The following is a 20,687-nucleotide window of genomic DNA, read 5'->3' as shown; positions in this document are numbered from 1 at the left end:
GCTCTGCCGCGGCACTGAGCTGGCGCAGCGCGCGTCATCGGTAATATAGAGTAGTTTTCAAAAAATTGCCAAAAAATTATAGTAGAATTTCATAAACACTAATGTATACCAACAGTATAAGCAAACGTTGCAGATTGCTTGAGTATGAAAATGACTTCGATATTAAGTAGATTTTCGTAGGAATTGACACTTGTTTCGGAGAGAAAATCGAGTTCGTTTTACTTTGATTTTCTCTTTCTCAAAGGTATGTAGGAAAAATATAGTTTGATATGCCTAAAGTACAGGGTATTAGTAATACAAAATAGCCAGGTTTAGCAGAGTAAAATTCTCAACATTTCCAAATAAGAGCTCGCCATTCAGTGCTTCACGGGGTTTTTCGGAAACGACCATCAGAAAAAAAATCATTACTAATTTAATAAGTCCATTTTCTAATATTTACAACGATATTTATAAAGATAAGAAGACGCTTTTACTGGAACACGTACTCATTGTTTCTAATAATGAGCGCAAAGTCCTGAATTTCGTCGACTAGTATCATCAATTTTGCATTATTTCGACTTTTCTTGTAAGAGCGCTTTTTAGTGATTCACGGCTTGCTTCACCATGTTCATGTACATATTTGACTTATATCGACGCAGTTACATGCATCTTACCCCGTGAACAAGATGCTTGTAACTACGTCGAAATATCGGGAGCTCGAAAACAATACAAAATCACGGTCCATATCCCGGTCGATATAAAGTCATTACGAAATATCCAAAAACTACCATAGTGATTAATCCTTCTTTACTTACACACAAAATCACTAGTAGATTTATCAATATCCATGTATAGTAACTTGGGAACAATTTCATCTAACAAACTGTCCCTTAAGGGGCCCACTGATTACCAGTTCGCCGGACGATATCAGCCTCTCAGGTAAACGCAAAATTTGACAGCTCCGAACAACTGACAGCCTGATATCGTCCGGCGAACTGGTAATCTGTGGGTCCCTTAACACCTCCACCTGCCGCTACTTAAAAATGATTAAGCATAAATATATGTAAATGTAATTAATGCATGATATCTACTTCGACTCAACTCAATTAAAATGTAAATAATAATAGATAAAGAGTTTTGTATGTAAACTTTCTGATAATGTGTACACATAAACAGTTTTAATTTTTTTTTATCAGACAAGAGTTTATTTCAGGTACAAACGGGAGTAGCACCCATCCCGAAATCAGTGAACAAGCCCAGGATCGAACAAAACATTGATATCTTCGACTTTACCCTGACTCCGGAAGAAATGCAGATCCTGAGTAAGTTTACCACTTTCTTAGGCTTCCACCCTTTTACTGGATTGTGGATGTTTTTTCCTTAATACCACGACTGTGGCACACAGGTGCCTATTTTGTAGTAATAGAATTTTTAGAAACAGTCAGAGTGATAGAGTTAGACCAAGAAAAGTCTGCAACGATTTTGATAGCACACGCAGTGCAAGTGTCATTTATAAGTCATAATTTGATAAAAAGTTTGACGTTAAAAATAACACTTGCACTGCGTGTGCTATCAAAATCGTTGCAGACTTCTCTTGGTGCAACTCTACCTATCTAAAAATTTCATCTACCTACCATTAAAATTTCAGGTGGCTTCAACAAAAACTACCGGACAGTGTGGCCGAGTTTCTGGCAGGACCACCCCTACTACCCCTTCGAGCAGAAAGCGATCCCCGACCCGGACTTGTTCAAACCCAAGACAGAGTAAGAAATACCCCAAGATAGAACAAGAAGAGTGTATCTCTGGATGAGAAAACATGGCTTGAATATTTCAATTCAAAAATGAACACGGTAGAGTTTCAGATCTTGTTAGAGGATTCAAAAGTTTGTACTTTAATAGATAAAAAAAATAACTACCCTTTTCTCCTCTATTTTTAAGAAAGTATAAATAGTAAATGAAAACAGTGTATTGTTTTTTGTATTTTTTTATTTTTGAGACATAAAATTATTCGTAATAACGCCTATTTTTATTGACACCCGGCTGATGATGGCCAATCACAAAACTGAAAAAAAGAAAAATGGGTTATTTAAGTAAGTAAAAGCCTCTTAAAATAGAGCATGGAGATGAGAGCAGTCTTTGTAAGTGGACAAATTTATAATATGGCAAAGGTATACTAAACATATAAATGCTATAGGTACATATAATATTTGTACGTTACCTACATACGTGACAACAGAAATCAGCCATATAGAAATGAGTTCAGACTTCAATTAAAACTACCAAAAATATGCTTACCGAGAGTTCAGAGTTCCATTGCAAACCCGCCGGGCAGTCCATGGCTACTTGAACCCCACCATTACAAACGTTATATTTGCTGCAATCTTCATGCTTTGACAGATCTCCTTGTTGACAGCCTCCTACTTGTGATCCGCCATCTTGTTGGTCGCCATTTTCTTCGGCGCTATCCTGAGACGACTCCGTTTGAGGTTTTTCTGTTGAAGCTTGTGAAACATTGCAGTTAGATTCAGCGGGCCACACGCATTCCTGACAAGAATATTATTAATTAGCACCTAGCCATGCCGTTAATTGTCGTGCTTAATATTTCGCAGTATAATTTCAAAGATGATATCGAGGGCCTGGCGGCGTCTGTACGATCCTGGTCTAACAAATTTACTCAAATGGAAAATACAGTTAAAGACATGCAATCGGACCTGGATGCAGTGAAACGTGAAAATGCGGCGCTCCGTATTCAAATAAATACACAGCATGCAACTCCATCGGACCTTGAAGCAGTGAAAGAGGAGAATGCTGCTCTTCGTACTGAACTAAGTGCATTACGTGACGTGCAGAATGACCTTGACCAGAAATCGCGCCAGTGTAACTTGGAAATTCAAAATTTGCCGGAACGAAAATCGGAAAACCTGCTACACATTGTTACTGCAATTGGACAAGTACTCGCTGTGCCCATACCAAGCGAGACCATAAGGACGGTACATAGAGTGGCCCACAACGCCTCGAGCGAACGTCCCAAGAACATTGTAGTGGAACTGTGCTCTCGCCGCTTGAGAGACGACGTGATAGCGGCGATGCGTGCGCGCCGCAGCCTCACCGCGGGCCAGCTGATGGACGCGGCGGCAGGCGCGGGCGGCGCGGGCCTTGACGACGCTATTGCCAGTAGACGTATTTATATAAATGAACATCTCACCTTAAAAAATAAGATTTTATATGCTCGGACTAGACTGGAAGCAAAGAATAAAAACTATAAATATGTTTGGATTAAGAATGCTACGATTCTCGTCCGTAAAGATGATAATTCACGGGTGCTCGTTATTCGTAGTGAGACCGACTTATCAAAGCTATGACGGTTCGGTCAAAGTTCTCTAGTACCATTTGAATTTTTAACTGCCTATACTTTGCCAAATACTACAATAGTAACACATAATGCTTATTTTATTTATATTGTCTGTTGTTTAAATCGAAGCCAATGTCCTATTATCTACACACCACTTATTATCTCACTAATGTTGTTTCGACTTCCTGTGTTAACTTCTATAATATTACAAATAATACCTTATGTAACAAGCGCACATACCTGTATTTTACTAAGACTAGCTAAACAAGTCCTCGGCCGCATATATGTACCGTCCATTATAGTTGTATATCTGAGTTATTGTTACTTCATATTAATTAAAAATTACGAGAAATAAAATAACGTTCTATTATCAAAATTGCGGCGGACTTAGATCGAAACTTATAGAAGTGCGCTTAAACATACTACAGTGTAACTATGATATAATTGTGTTGACTGAAACATGGCTGAGGCCCGGAATCAATGACTCTGAATTGTTTGATAATTCATACAATGTTTTTCGGCGCGATAGAGATTTGGCGGGTACGGCAAAAAAGGACGGGGGAGGGGTGCTCATAGCTACCAAGAAATATCTAAAAGTAAACCGTAGACTAGATTGGGAATCAGTGTATATTTTTATAGAAATTTTGACACCTAGACGAAAACTTGTAGTAAATGGAGTTTACATTCCTCCTAAATCTAATAACTCTATATATAATTCGTATGTTAGTAAAATAGAGGAGTCTAATTTTATGAACTATGATTGTGATATTTGCATAGTAGGTGACTTTAATCTGCCAGACATTTGTTGGACTCATTCTACGGGTGGGTCTGAATTTTTGGTAGCCAGCGACAACTTGGGCCAAAGCGAGAAAACGTTATTAGATACCACTAAATTTCTAGGATTAAGTCAATACAACATGCTCAGAAACGCGAATAATAAAATACTGGATCTGTTATTCTGTAATACTCATTGCAAGATTACTCAACCTGAGATCGAGCTTTCTAATGTAGACAGGCACCACCCTCCTATTCAATTTTCGTTAGACTTTTCGACATCAAACACATTCCCAAAGGTGCAAGTACCAAAATTTAATTACCATAGGGCTAATTATACAAACATATCCGATGAACTTAATAAAATCAATTGGGAATCTGAACTTTCTCATCTAAGCCCGGATGACGCTGTTGACCGTTTTTACATTCTCCTATTCGACATAATTGATAACAACGTACCGTTAGTAAATAATAAGTCATCTAAATACCCTACATGGTTTTCTCCGGCATTAAAAAACACCCTTAAAAGAAAACGAAAAATATGGCACCGTTGGAAAGTTTATGGCTCCTTAGCTGATTATTCTGAGTACTGCCTTCTCAGAGCTCGTTGTAAAAAATTGTTATCGCACTGTTTTAATGTTTATATTTCTAATACCGAGAAGTCTTTACGTAATAACATAAAACCGTTCTGGTCATACATAAAATCATTAAAAAGTCAGTCATCTGAGTACCCACCCCAGATGCTCCATAATGACAAGATATCGGATTCTCCGGAAGAAATGGTGGAAATGTTCTCGGACTTCTTTAAATCGGTGTTCGAACCATGTCTCTCAATTGATTACGATGACCTTGAAAAAATACCCTTTTCTGAATCGGCCGTACAAGTAGCCGACGTAATATTAACTAAATCTAATATCCTTAAAAAGATCAAAACTATTGACGCCAATAAGGGCGCTGGGCCAGACAGAATCCATCCCTATTTTATAAAAAATACGGCTCATTCCTTACTTAGCCCGTTACACATAATTTTTAACAAATGTCTTTTGGCGGGCACGTTTCCACAGCGTTGGAAAGTTTCTTATGTAACTCCCATACATAAATCGGGCTCTAAAACACAGGTTTCAAATTATAGACCCATCTCGGTTCAATCTTGTATCCCTAAACTCTTCGAGGGTCTCGTACATGACATTGTCTACCCTTCCGTTGAAAGTACTCTTCTACCTGAGCAACATGGATTCATGAAAAATAAGTCCACTGTCACAAACTTGCTGCTTTACAGTAATTACTTGTTCAAGTCTATGGATGCGAGGCAGCAAGTGGATGTCATATATACCGATTTTCGCAAAGCTTTTGACAAAGTTGACCATCTGCTCTTACTGAAAAAGCTAGCCTTCAATGGTATTCGTGGTAACCTCCTTCGTTGGTTTATATCCTACCTATCCAATAGAACTCAAATCATTGTTGTTAATGGCTTTAAGTCGAGGGAAACTGACGTCACATCCGGTGTAATACAGGGATCAATATTAGGACCACTGTTGTATGTTATTTTTATTAATGACATCTTGCATTGCTTTCAGAATAGTAGCTTTGTTTTGTTTGCTGATGACCTCAAAATTTACAAAGCCATCAAAAATGAAAATGATTCCACCATGCTCCAAAGTGATTTAAATTCATTTCTCAACTATTGTCAGCGTAACAAACTGCAACTTGCTGTAGACAAATGTATGCAAATAACCTTTACTAAGAACCACAAAAACATTGTCAAGTCCGAGTATAGTATTGGAAATACCAAAATAAAGAAGGTAAATCAATGTCGTGACCTGGGCGTATTATATGACGATAAACTGCATTTTAATGTTCATGTTGATAATATTGTCTCCAAAGCTATGCGTATGTTAGGATTTGTATTACGTTCAACAAAACCTTTTAAGACTGCCTCGTCCTACCTAAAGCTCTATAAGGCACTTGTAAGGCCATATCTCGAGTACGCCTCCGTAATATGGAACCCCAAATATAACAAATATTCCAATGCTATTGAAATGGTGCAAAAGCGGTTCCTGAGGTCAATGCACCGTAGACTAACAGGTAAAAAAATGTCCTACATTGCTCTTCTTAAAAAATATAACCTTCCAACTCTTGAAGCTCGGCGTAAAATGGCTGACGCGACAACGCTATTTAATATTTGCTCGGGCTGTTATAAAAGTTCTGAACTTCTTGAGGAACTTCACTTTAGAGTCCCTACACGTAGCGCGCGCTCATTGCGATCCCTCGCCTCTTTTGCCGTCCCGTTGTCCTCGAGCCACGCTGGCGCTCGCGCACCTTTGCACCGTATTTGTGATGAGTACAATAAATTGTGGGTTTCAGTCGACATCTTTAATAATAGTAAACTGCAATTTAAGAAAAAAATACTGAAATTGGCAATGGATAGTTAATAAGAGATCTACCTTCTTACTTTAATGCATGAGTGAACATACGCATACTACATACTTATAGTACCTAGTTATTGTACAATAGTCGTGTTAGTCGTTACTGTTTTATTTTTATTTTTTACTGTGTCTCTTCCTCTCTTAGTAACCATCATTCTGTTTGATAAGCTTAGCGTCTATGTAGTGTTAGTAAATTAAGAGCGCTCTTACAAGAAAAGTCGAAATAATGCAAAATTGATGATACTAGTCGACGAAATTCAGGACTTTGCGCTCATTATTAGAAACAATGAGTACGTGTTCCAGTAAAAGCGTCTTCTTATCTTTATAAATATCGTTGTAAATATTAGAAAATGGACTTATTAAGAGCGCTATTACATTTCGGCGTTGAGCGAGTTTAGGTATTTTACGCGCTGCGGCAGGCCGTGCGAGCTCAGTACGCCGATCCCTTCTACCACACTCGCACTACAATGATGGATTAAACATTCTTGATCCTTCGCGAAGCATATTGAAATCAACCATAACAACACTAACTGTACTTAACTTTTAAAGTTCTAAAACTGTTATTTGGTAAGTACGAAAATACTAAATGCAGTGCAAATGTACATAGGGGCTGTTCATAAATTACGTCATCTATTTTTGACGATTTTTGACCCCCCCCCCCCCTCAAATCATCCAAAAATCAAGCTTCGGATGAATCTGTTTCCTCCTATATCATGTTACCATCATCCATGTCCAGACCCCCCCCCCCCCACTCCTCCCATTTGAAACGACGTAATTTATGAATAGCCCCATACTTGTACTTATGAAGGTATATTACTCGAAAGAAATTATAGGTACCTACTCGCTTATTTACATGTTTCGTCATTGCATTTGGTACCTATAGGTAATAAAGTTTGTATCAACGAGGGTTTAAAAACGAACTGGTACTGAGGATCTGATGATGATTAAGGTGGTCACGGATACCAATCAACCATGTAGTAACATGATTAGGCTCGTTTGATTCGTCTCAACAAGATCTTTGACACTGAAGATACACAGGGTCTGATGATGGAGCTGGAAGGTGGCCACGGGTACCAGTCTATCATGTAACTAAACAACTTCGTGTTTGGGCTCGTTTGATTCGTCTCAACAAGATCTTTGACACAAGACAGTACTCAGGGTCTGATGATGGAGCTGGAAGGTACCATTACCAATCAACCATGCAACTAAACCACATCGTGTTTAGGATCGTTTGATTCGTCTCAACAAGATCTTTGACACTAGGTGATACTCAGAGTCTGATGATGGAGCTGGAAGGTGGTCACCGGTACCAATCAACCATGCAACTAAACCACTTCGTGTTTAGGCTCGTTTTATTCGTTTCAACAAGATCTTTGACACAAGATAGTACTCAAGGTCTGATGTTGGAGTCGGAAGGTGGTCACCGGTACCAATCAACCATGCAACTAAACCATTTCGTGTTTAGGCACGTTTTATTCATCTCAACAAGATCTTTGACACAAGGTAGTACTCAGGGTCTGATGATGGAGCGCGAAGGTGGCGACGGGTACCTGTCTATCATCATCAGCTCCATCATCAGACCCTGAGTAGTATCTTGTGTCAAACATCTTATTGCGACGAATCAAACGAGCCCAAACACGAAGTGGTTCAGTTACATGGTAGACTGGTACCCGTGGCCACAGTCCAGCTCCATCATCAGACCCTGAGTACTAACTTGTGTCAAAGATCTTGTTGAGACGAATAAAACGAGCCTAAACACGAAGTGGTTTAGTTGCATGGTTGATTGGTACCGGTGACCACCTTCCGGCTCCAACATCAGACCCTGAGTACTATCTTGTGTCAAAGATCCTATAGAAACGAATAAAACGAGCCTAAACACGAAGTGGTTTAGTGGCATGGTTGACTGGTACCGGTGACCACCTGCCGGCTCCATCATCAGACCCTGAGTACTATCTTGTGTCAAAGATCTTGTTGAGACGAATCAAACGAGCCTAAACACGAAGTGGCTTAGTTGCATGGTTGATTGGTACCGGTGACCACCTTCTGGCTCCATCATCAGACCCTGAGTATTATCTTGTGCCAAAGATCTTGTTGAGACGAATCAAACGAGCCCAAACACGAAGTGGTTTAGTTGCATGGTTGATTGGTACCGGTGACCACCTTCCGGCTCCATCATCAGACCCTGAGTACTATCTTAAGTCAAAGATCTTGTTGAGACGAATAAAACGAGCCTAAACACGAAGTGGTTTAGTTGCATTGTTGATTGGTACTGGTGACCACCTTCCGGCTCCATCATCAGACCCTGAGTACTATCTTAAGTCAAAGATCTTGTTGAGCCGAATCAAACGAGCCCAAACACGAAGTGGTTTAGTTGCATGGTTGATTGGTACCGGTGACCACCTTCCGGCTCCATCATCAGACCCTGAGTACTATCTTGTGTCAAAGATCTTGTTGAGATGAATAAAACGAGCCTAAACACGAAGTGGTTTAGTTGCATGGTTGATTGATACCGGTGACCACCTTCCGGCTCCATCATCAGACCCTGAGTCAAACTATCTTGAGTCAAATAAATACATATAGAATGTCAGGTCGTTTCAAATATTTTTAATCCTGTCCGGTAGTTTATTAAACTGTACCATTATAAATTATAATACTATAAAAACGGTGCTAGGATCAAAGTCTCTCGTTGCGGTTTACACGCACACAGTATAGCGTTTTACACGGCGCCCGCCGCACACAATGATAAAAAACCTCGTCGTCGCCGTTGAAAATGTGCGGAGCCGACCGACACACGTCCTGCCTCTACAAGCTCTGCCGCGGCACTGAGCTGGCGCAGCGCGCGTCATCGGTAATATAGAGTAGTTTTCAAAAAATTGCCAAAAAATTATAGTAGAATTTCATAAACACTAATGTATACCAACAGTATAAGCAAACGTTGCAGATTGCTTGAGTATGAAAATGACTTCGATATTAAGTAGATTTTCGTAGGAATTGACACTTGTTTCGGAGAGAAAATCGAGTTCGTTTTACTTTGATTTTCTCTTTCTCAAAGGTATGTAGGAAAAATATAGTTTGATATGCCTAAAGTACAGGGTATTAGTAATACAAAATAGCCAGGTTTAGCAGAGTAAAATTCTCAACATTTCCAAATAAGAGCTCGCCATTCAGTGCTTCACGGGGTTTTTCGGAAACGACCATCAGAAAAAAAATCATTACTAATTTAATAAGTCCATTTTCTAATATTTACAACGATATTTATAAAGATAAGAAGACGCTTTTACTGGAAAACGTACTCATTGTTTCTAATAATGAGCGCAAAGTCCTGAATTTCGTCGACTAGTATCATCAATTTTGCATTATTTCGACTTTTCTTGTAAGAGCGCTCTTAAATTAGTAATGATTTTTTTTCTGATGGTCGTTTCCGAAAAACCCCGTGAAGCACTGAATGGCGAGCTCTTATTTGGAAATGTTGAGAATTTTACTCTGCTAAACCTGGCTATTTTGTATTACTAATACCCTGTACTTTAGGCATATCAAACTATATTTTTCCTACATACCTTTGAGAAAGAGAAAATCAAAGTAAAACGAACTCGATTTTCTCTCCGAAACAAGTGTCAATTCCTACGAAAATCTACTTAATATCGAAGTCATTTTCATACTCAAGCAATCTGCAACGTTTGCTTATACTGTTGGTATACATTAGTGTTTATGAAATTCTACTATAATTTTTTGGCAATTTTTTGAAAACTACTCTATATTACCGATGACGCGCGCTGCGCCAGCTCAGTGCCGCGGCAGAGCTTGTAGAGGCAGGACGTGTGTCGGTCGGCTCCGCACATTTTCAACGGCGACGACGAGGTTTTTTATCATTGTGTGCGGCGGGCGCCGTGTAAAACGCTATACTGTGTGCGTGTAAACCGCAACGAGAGACTTTGATCCTAGCACCGTTTTTATAGTATTATAATTTATAATGGTACAGTTTAATAAACTACCGGACAGGATTAAAAATATTTGAAACGACCTGACATTCTATATGTATTTATTTGACTCAAGATAGTTTGACTCAGGGTCTGATGATGGAGCCGGAAGGTGGTCACCGGTATCAATCAACCATGCAACTAAACCACTTCGTGTTTAGGCTCGTTTTATTCATCTCAACAAGATCTTTGACACAAGATAGTACTCAGGGTCTGATGATGGAGCCGGAAGGTGGTCACCGGTACCAATCAACCATGCAACTAAACCACTTCGTGTTTGGGCTCGTTTGATTCGGCTCAACAAGATCTTTGACTTAAGATAGTACTCAGGGTCTGATGATGGAGCCGGAAGGTGGTCACCAGTACCAATCAACAATGCAACTAAACCACTTCGTGTTTAGGCTCGTTTTATTCGTCTCAACAAGATCTTTGACTTAAGATAGTACTCAGGGTCTGATGATGGAGCCGGAAGGTGGTCACCGGTACCAATCAACCATGCAACTAAACCACTTCGTGTTTGGGCTCGTTTGATTCGTCTCAACAAGATCTTTGGCACAAGATAATACTCAGGGTCTGATGATGGAGCCGGAAGGTGGTCACCGGTACCAATCAACCATGCAACTAAGCCACTTCGTGTTTAGGCTCGTTTGATTCGTCTCAACAAGATCTTTGACACAAGATAGTACTCAGGGTCTGATGATGGAGCCGGCAGGTGGTCACCGGTACCAGTCAACCATGCCACTAAACCACTTCGTGTTTAGGCTCGTTTTATTCGTTTCTATAGGATCTTTGACACAAGATAGTACTCAGGGTCTGATGTTGGAGCCGGAAGGTGGTCACCGGTACCAATCAACCATGCAACTAAACTACTTCGTGTTTAGGCTCGTTTGATTCGTCTCAACAAGATCTTTGACACAAGTTAGTACTCAGGGTCTGATGATGGAGCTGGACTGTGGCCACGGGTACCAGTCTACCATGTAACTGAACCACTTCGTGTTTGGGCTCGTTTGATTCGTCGCAATAAGATGTTTGACACAAGATACTACTCAGGGTCTGATGATGGAGCTGATGATGATAGACAGGTACCCGTCGCCACCTTCGCGCTCCATCATCAGACCCTGAGTACTACCTTGTGTCAAAGATCTTGTTGAGATGAATAAAACGTGCCTAAACACGAAATGGTTTAGTTGCATGGTTGATTGGTACCGGTGACCACCTTCCGACTCCAACATCAGACCTTGAGTACTATCTTGTGTCAAAGATCTTGTTGAAACGAATAAAACGAGCCTAAACACGAAGTGGTTTAGTTGCATGGTTGATTGGTACCGGTGACCACCTTCCAGCTCCATCATCAGACTCTGAGTATCACCTAGTGTCAAAGATCTTGTTGAGACGAATCAAACGATCCTAAACACGATGTGGTTTAGTTGCATGGTTGATTGGTAATGGTACCTTCCAGCTCCATCATCAGACCCTGAGTACTGTCTTGTGTCAAAGATCTTGTTGAGACGAATCAAACGAGCCCAAACACGAAGTTGTTTAGTTACATGATAGACTGGTACCCGTGGCCACCTTCCAGCTCCATCATCAGACCCTGTGTATCTTCAGTGTCAAAGATCTTGTTGAGACGAATCAAACGAGCCTAATCATGTTACTACATGGTTGATTGGTATCCGTGACCACCTTAATCATCATCAGATCCTCAGTACCAGTTCGTTTTTAAACCCTCGTTGATACAAACTTTATTACCTATAGGTACCAAATGCAATGACGAAACATGTAAATAAGCGAGTAGGTACCTATAATTTCTTTCGAGTAATATACCTTCATAAGTACAAGTATGGGGCTATTCATAAATTACGTCGTTTCAAATGGGAGGAGTGGGGGGGGGGGGGGTCTGGACATGGATGATGGTAACATGATATAGGAGGAAACAGATTCATCCGAAGCTTGATTTTTGGATGATTTGAGGGGGGGGGGGGGGTCAAAAATAGATGACGTAATTTATGAACAGCCCCTATGTACATTTGCACTGCATTTAGTATTTTCGTACTTACCAAATAACAGTTTTAGAACTTTAAAAGTTAAGTACAGTTAGTGTTGTTATGGTTGATTTCAATATGCTTCGCGAAGGATCAAGAATGTTTAATCCATCATTGTAGTGCGAGTGTGGTAGAAGGGATCGGCGTACTGAGCTCGCACGGCCTGCCGCAGCGCGTAAAATACCTAAACTCGCTCAACGCCGAAATGTAATAGCGCTCTTAACAATTGTATTTAGTACCTTAAGAGTAGTTAAGTGTAGTATATTCCTGTTATATATGTTTTAGTGAGAGCTGTTAAGGAAATAAGTGAATGTCCTTAGTGTGTCTCTGTAAACTTATCTCCTGCTCACTTATTTCTGTTTGCTTTCCAAATAAATAAATAAAATAAATAAAATACTTAAAAAGCTGAAAAATAAGACGGTTTACTGTTAATTTGATGAGTTATACACGATAGTCGCGAATAGTTTAGCGTTAAAATCTAACTCGCAAACATAGTGTCTCGCTATTTCATTTCATCTCAACACTTTTCATAGGTACCTTTATTGCATTTATATGTCCCTAACCAGAAGTACAACATGAGTAGAACCCTGTCTATTTGTCAACTCTGTACTGTAACCGTGAGCATGCTCTAGACACAAAATACTTGCATGAACATCAGCATTGAAGCTCAGGGTTGAATTCTAACCCATCATTACAGTCGAACACGTGAACGGTGCCAGCCTGGCAAACGATGAAGTTGCTGCGGAAGTCAGTGTGCGGCCGTGTGATCATGCTCTAGTCCGGACACAGCTCGGGCTTGGTGTCGTCAAGAGACCCCTGCTCTAAGCACAACACTCGAGAAGTAGAAATATAAACATTCTCTTACCATGAGCTGAGCGTTGAATTTTAACCCCTCGTGATAATCAAACACATGAACAGTGCCAAACTCATAAACAGAGATGAAGAGAGTTGCATCATTCCACTAACCCGGGGTCAACCGGTTAAACCTGGAGTTTTCTTGGTTACCAGTACAATTTGACACTGGGTTAACGGTTTAACCGCTTAACATCGGGTTAGTGGGATGGTGCAAGTGGCCCTTAGAGATGTAAATATTATCTTACCAGAAGCTCAGCGTTGAATTAATTCCCACTCATCATTACAGTCAGATACATAAACGGTGCCGTACTGGGAAAGGATACATTTGCTGCAGGAGTCAGCATGCGGCTTGGGGACTCCTCTCCAGTCCGGATCGGATAGCTCGGGTCGTTGTCGACACCCCTGCTCTAAGCACAACACTTGAGAGGTATAAATATAAATATTCTCTTACCAGTAGTTCAGCGTTGAATTCTAACCCCGCCGGGCAGTCGAACACGTGAACGGTGCCGTATTGGCAAACGATGAACTTGCTGCAATCGTCAGGGTGCGGTCTGGGGAGGAGGCTCCAGTCCGGACACAGCTCGAGCCGGGTATAGTCGGGAGACCCCTGCTCTAAGCACAACACTTGAGAGGTAAAAATATAAACATTCTCTCACCAGTAGTTCAGCGTTGAATTCTAACCCCGCCGAGCAGTCGAAGACGTGAACGGTGCCGTATTGGCAAACGATGAACTTGCTACAGTCATCAGGGTGCGGTCTGGGGATGAGGCTCCAGTCCGGACACAGCGCTGGGAGGGTGTCGTTGCAGCCGGCGAACACGGGGTCTTGACATACCTGCATTACGATAAAAACAGTTGATAGGTATAGTGCAAGCTTAAATTATTTTCCATCGTATTTTCACGGAAACGTACGAACTACCTATACAAAAAGTACAAAAAGTACTGACGTTGACTGAAGTAGCATGACAAATACGAACGTTTCCGAGAACGTACGATGGAAAACAAGTATGCACTACATCTTTATTTGATAAAGAAATAAATACTCCCTAATCTTAAATATAAATAAGTGTTTTCTATTTCCAAAACTGATCAACCGATCAGGCAGCGGTTTTCTGTTAAGAGTTTGTTATTTTAAGTACAAGTTCATAATAACGTTATCCAGGGTTCTGTATGTCAGTGGTCTTATCTGTCACGTTTTAATACTGCACGGCAGGGAAGACGTGCTTTAAATTAAGTACCTACTTATGGTCGAATCATAGCTAAGTAATTACTTGGAAGTGGTAATGGCTTATCAAAGTGGCAGGTAAGTGCTTGGAAGTGGTAAGCTTATCAAAGTAACTGCGCACTCGACTAGACAAACATGTTCCTTCTTTTAAGTTTTACGATACGAAATAAAATCGATTCATGAGATGTGATGTGAGTGAGCCAACCTTACACATTCAGTGGATGTTAATGGATCCGTTCACCATCGTGTTTAATTACAAGTTAGGGATTAAGTGTGTGCCATCAGGACAGGAACGCTATAGGCACAGATGTAGAACTTAAAACAGCCAGTTCCATCGGACATAAGGAACCATGGGGTACGAACATGGAGTGTGTACCGTTAGAACAGTTCTGCAGTACCGGATTCCCATGGAACTGATGTAGAACCAGGCGTGGCTCACTCCGCGATTTCGTCGCTTTGCTACAGATAGCTAAAAGTACATCCGTTCCACACCAATTTTGGGGAAAGCCATAAGCCGCGCGTGTCGCTGTCGCCACCTAGCGGCCATATCTGTGCTGATCGTAAGAGACGCGTTTTGTTAGAGAGTGAGTCTTCTGTACCTAGTATTATTATTTATTCTGTGGTAGAACTTAGAGCACTCTTACCTATGTGGATTCAATGGGGAGTCCTGTAAACTTTCCAAGTGCATAGGGCTGAAGTGAGTGCCATCAGGGCAGGTTTGTAGCACAAGATTCCCATGCGCACAGATGAAGAACTTGCAACAGCAGATGAGGAAGCATTATGAGCCCTAATAACGGACTTACCAAGTGCATGGGGCTGAAGTGAGTGCCATCAGGGCAGGTTTACAGTACAGGCACGCCATGGGCACACGTGTAGAACTTGGAACAGTCGGTTTCATACGGGATGTTGAAGAATGAAGGAGCGCTAAGGACTTACCAAGTACATGGGGCTGAAGTGAGTGCCATCGGGACAGGTTTGCAGCATAGGCACGCCATAGGCACACCTGTAGAACTTGGAACAGTCGGTTTCATGCGGGTTGTTGAAGAATGAGGAGCCCTAAGGACTTACCAAGTGCATGGGGCTGAAGTGAGTGCCATCGGGACAGGTTTGCAGCACAGGCACGCCATAGGCACACGTGTAGAACTTGGAACAGTCGGTTTCATGCGGGTTGTTGAAGAATGAGGAGCCCTAAGGACTTACCAAGTGCATGGGGCTGAAGTGAGTGCCATCGGGGCAGATTTGCAGCACAGAGATACCGGTGGGCACACGTGTAGTACTTAGAACAGTCGGTTTCATGCGGGATGTTGAAGAAGGGAGAGCCCTAAGGACTTACCAAGTGCATGGGGCTGAAGTGAGTGCCATCGGGACAGGTTTGCAGTACGGGGATGCCATGGGCACACGTGTAGAACTTGGAGCAGTCGGTTTCATGCGGGATGTTGAAGAAGGGAGAGCCGTCTGGTGGGCACTCTGCTCCTAGCGCTGACGCGGCGAGGAGGGATACTGAGAAATAAAAATTGCTGTAATATGTGGTTTTATGTAATTGCCACAGGGGCCAAGCTTGTACATGAATACTTAACTAGTTTATATAAACTAGACTCGAGCCCCTAGCCCCACCTGATCCCATTTCTACAAACTTTTATTAGGTACCTATAGTTTATTAGTGTGGGTCAAATCTTGGAAGCTAAATTTGACCCATTTCCCAATTTCCGATTGAGCTAATGCATAGATATGTTTGAACTTCGGATTTCTCCCAACTTACCCCATTTAAGAGCGCTCTTACAAGAAAAGTCGAAATAATGCAAAATTGATGATACTAGTCGACGAAATTCAGGACTTTGCGCTCATTATTAGAAACAATGAGTACGTGTTCCAGTAAAAGCGTCTTCTTATCTTTATAAATATCGTTGTAAATATTAGAAAATGGACTTATTAAATTAGTAATAATTTTTTTTCTGATGGTCGTTTCCGAAAAACCCCGTGAAGCACTGAATGGCGAGCTCTTATTTGGAAATGTTGAGAATTTTACTCTGCTAAACCTGGCTATTTTGTATTACTAATACCCTGTACTTTAGGCATATCAAACTATATTTTTCCTACATACCTTTGAGAAAGAGAAAATCAAAGTAAAACGAACTCGATTTTCTCTCCGAAACAAGTGTCAATTCCTACGAAAATCTACTTAATATCGAAGTCATTTTCATACTCAAGCAATCTGCAACGTTTGCTTATACTGTTGGTATACATTAGTGTTTATGAAATTCTACTATAATTTTTTGGCAATTTTTTGAAAACTACTCTATATTACCGATGACGCGCGCTGCGCCAGCTCAGTGCCGCGGCAGAGCTTGTAGAGGCAGGACGTGTGTCGGTCGGCTCCGCACATTTTCAACGGCGACGACGAGGTTTTTTATCATTGTGTGCGGCGGGCGCCGTGTAAAACGCTATACTGTGTGCGTGTAAACCGCAACGAGAGACTTTGATCCTAGCACCGTTTTTATAGTATTATAATTTATAATGGTACAGTTTAATAAACTACCGGACAGGATTAAAAATATTTGAAACGACCTGACATTCTATATGTATTTATTTGACTCAAGATAGTTTGACTCAGGGTCTGATGATGGAGCCGGAAGGTGGTCACCGGTATCAATCAACCATGCAACTAAACCACTTCGTGTTTAGGCTCGTTTTATTCATCTCAACAAGATCTTTGACACAAGATAGTACTCAGGGTCTGATGATGGAGCCGGAAGGTGGTCACCGGTACCAATCAACCATGCAACTAAACCACTTCGTGTTTGGGCTCGTTTGATTCGGCTCAACAAGATCTTTGACTTAAGATAGTACTCAGGGTCTGATGATGGAGCCGGAAGGTGGTCACCAGTACCAATCAACAATGCAACTAAACCACTTCGTGTTTAGGCTCGTTTTATTCGTCTCAACAAGATCTTTGACTTAAGATAGTACTCAGGGTCTGATGATGGAGCCGGAAGGTGGTCACCGGTACCAATCAACCATGCAACTAAACCACTTCGTGTTTGGGCTCGTTTGATTCGTCTCAACAAGATCTTTGGCACAAGATAATACTCAGGGTCTGATGATGGAGCCAGAAGGTGGTCACCGGTACCAATCAACCATGCAACTAAGCCACTTCGTGTTTAGGCTCGTTTGATTCGTCTCAACAAGATCTTTGACACAAGATAGTACTCAGGGTCTGATGATGGAGCCGGCAGGTGGTCACCGGTACCAGTCAACCATGCCACTAAACCACTTCGTGTTTAGGCTCGTTTTATTCGTTTCTATAGGATCTTTGACACAAGATAGTACTCAGGGTCTGATGTTGGAGCCGGAAGGTGGTCACCGGTACCAATCAACCATGCAACTAAACTACTTCGTGTTTAGGCTCGTTTGATTCGTCTCAACAAGATCTTTGACACAAGTTAGTACTCAGGGTCTGATGATGGAGCTGGACTGTGGCCACGGGTACCAGTCTACCATGTAACTGAACCACTTCGTGTTTGGGCTCGTTTGATTCGTCGCAATAAGATGTTTGACACAAGATACTACTCAGGGTCTGATGATGGAGCTGATGATGATAGACAGGTACCCGTCGCCACCTTCGCGCTCCATCATCAGACCCTGAGTACTACCTTGTGTCAAAGATCTTGTTGAGATGAATAAAACGTGCCTAAACACGAAATGGTTTAGTTGCATGGTTGATTGGTACCGGTGACCACCTTCCGGCTCCAACATCAGACCTTGAGTACTATCTTGTGTCAAAGATCTTGTTGAAACGAATAAAACGAGCCTAAACACGAAGTGGTTTAGTTGCATGGTTGATTGGTACCGGTGACCACCTTCCAGCTCCATCATCAGACTCTGAGTATCACCTAGTGTCAAAGATCTTGTTGAGACGAATCAAACGATCCTAAACACGATGTGGTTTAGTTGCATGGTTGATTGGTAATGGTACCTTCCAGCTCCATCATCAGACCCTGAGTACTGTCTTGTGTCAAAGATCTTGTTGAGACGAATCAAACGAGCCCAAACACGAAGTTGTTTAGTTACATGATAGACTGGTACCCGTGGCCACCTTCCAGCTCCATCATCAGACCCTGTGTATCTTCAGTGTCAAAGATCTTGTTGAGACGAATCAAACGAGCCTAATCATGTTACTACATGGTTGATTGGTATCCGTGACCACCTTAATCATCATCAGATCCTCAGTACCAGTTCGTTTTTAAACCCTCGTTGATACAAACTTTACAACCTATAGGTACCAAATGCAATGACGAAACATGTAAATAAGCGAGTAGGTACCTATAATTTCTTTCGAGTAATATACCTTCATAAGTACAAGTATGGGGCTATTCATAAATTACGTCGTTTCAAATGGGAGGAGTGGGGGGGGGGGTCTGGACATGGATGATGGTAACATGATATAGGAGGAAACAGATTCATCCGAAGCTTGATTTTTGGATGATTTGAGGGGGGGGGGGGTCAAAAATCGTCAAAAATAGATGACGTAATTTATGAACAGCCCCTATGTACATTTGCACTGCATTTAGTATTTTCGTACTTACCAAATAACAGTTTTAGAACTTTAAAAGTTAAGTACAGTTAGTGTTGTTATGGTTGATTTCAATATGCTTCGCGAAGGATCAAGAATGTTTAATCCATCATTGTAGTGCGAGTGTGGTAGAAGGGATCGGCGTACTGAGCTCGCACGGCCTGCCGCAGCGCGTAAAATACCTAAACTCGCTCAACGCCGAAATGTAATAGCGCTCTTAACGGTATACAAAAATATGGAGGTACTTACCAAGTAGCATTGAGTACATTTTCAATTATTATAAGTACGCAGTTATACTAATTCTTCTTGTATTTAGCTGTAGCTATTTTCACGACAAACTGACACTAGATTGCAATCAGTTCCCTATTTAAACAATGCCCTATCTGCTTATCATTGACAATAACAATTATTCAGAAATATAGTCACATTATATATTACGCAATGTTTTGTGAATATTTTCATCATAAACGGGGAAGAAAGAACTAATCAAGTTAAAAGATTTAATAAAAATCGATTTAAATAGTTACTAAGAGATTTGATTCTAGGGTAGACCTGGTCACCCAAATTATATTATAGAGTCAGACCGAGAAGTCTGCAAAGATTTTGATATCACACGTAGTGCAAGTAGGTATTATTTTAAACGGCAAACTTCTATGAAAGTATGACGTATAAATTGCACTGCGTGTGCTATCAAAATCGTTGCAGCAGACTTACCTCAGTCTAACTATAATTTATAATAGATCTAAATAGCAATTCAAACTCTGCCACGTTGTCAAAATCAGAACATAATAGCGATTGGTTTCTTTTAGGACAGTTACCTATTTTTCTTTTATTGGCAATTAATATGGTTTTATAATTTAGGTTACCCAGTCACCCCTTCAGCCACCTTAAATGTAGGTAAGTGTTGTGAGCATCAGTTTACCTTTTTTGTACTGTATTAGTTGTGTATGCTGTTTTTTTTATAAAATTAAATTGATTTTATTTATTTTTAAACAAAACAAACAAATCCGGGAGTACACAGTAGTTATCTTTCTTTTCCTCAATAATGATTCATAGTGTTTAATTGAAATTGAACAATAAACTTCATTATCAAAAGATATGATAAAGCGAAGGGGATTCCTCAATTTGCTCCAGTACCTTAGAAGGAAAACGACTTAAGTAACTCTTAGTAAACAAGCGATTTTGTCTTTAATTGCAAGGAACTTAAGTACTAGAATTAAATGCTTACTGCATTTAACTGGATTTAAGTCTTTCTATATAGTCGTCAAGCAGATTAAGAAGGTACTTACCCTATATCATTATGTTATTAAGTAGGTAGGTAGGAGTAGGTGGGGTCGCTAGATTAGTTAGGTAGGTAAAGAAAAAAAGTAGGGATGTAACGATACCGATACCGATATGTCGGCCGATACATCGGCATCGCCGATTTTAATTTATCCGATATCACAGTTTGAAAAGCGCGAGAAAACGAACGACGCTGCTAAATATTTGA

The 20,687-nt window shown here is 40.8% G+C and overlaps 1 protein-coding gene across 1 annotated transcript; it reads right to left on the bottom strand.

The window, feature by feature from the left end:
• Positions 1-1,853: 1,853 nt before the first annotated feature.
• On the bottom strand, positions 1,854-19,530 carry LOC134802806 (peritrophin-1-like). Its single transcript, XM_063775525.1, has 5 exons — positions 19,448-19,530; positions 15,962-16,128; positions 14,062-14,238; positions 2,275-2,523; positions 1,854-2,041 (listed from the first exon to the last, which is right to left on the bottom strand). Exons 1-5 carry the CDS (start codon positions 19,464-19,466, stop codon positions 2,006-2,008), a joined length of 648 nt encoding a protein of 215 aa, XP_063631595.1. The 5' UTR covers positions 19,467-19,530; the 3' UTR covers positions 1,854-2,005.
• Positions 19,531-20,687: the final 1,157 nt, after the last annotated feature.

This window comes from Cydia splendana, chromosome 25, assembly GCF_910591565.1.
Source record: "Cydia splendana chromosome 25, ilCydSple1.2, whole genome shotgun sequence".
Classification (NCBI taxonomy): Eukaryota; Metazoa; Arthropoda; class Insecta; order Lepidoptera; family Tortricidae; genus Cydia; species Cydia splendana.
The sequence above is the reverse complement of the archived record's forward strand: the minus strand, read 5'-3'. Positions and strand labels throughout refer to the sequence as shown.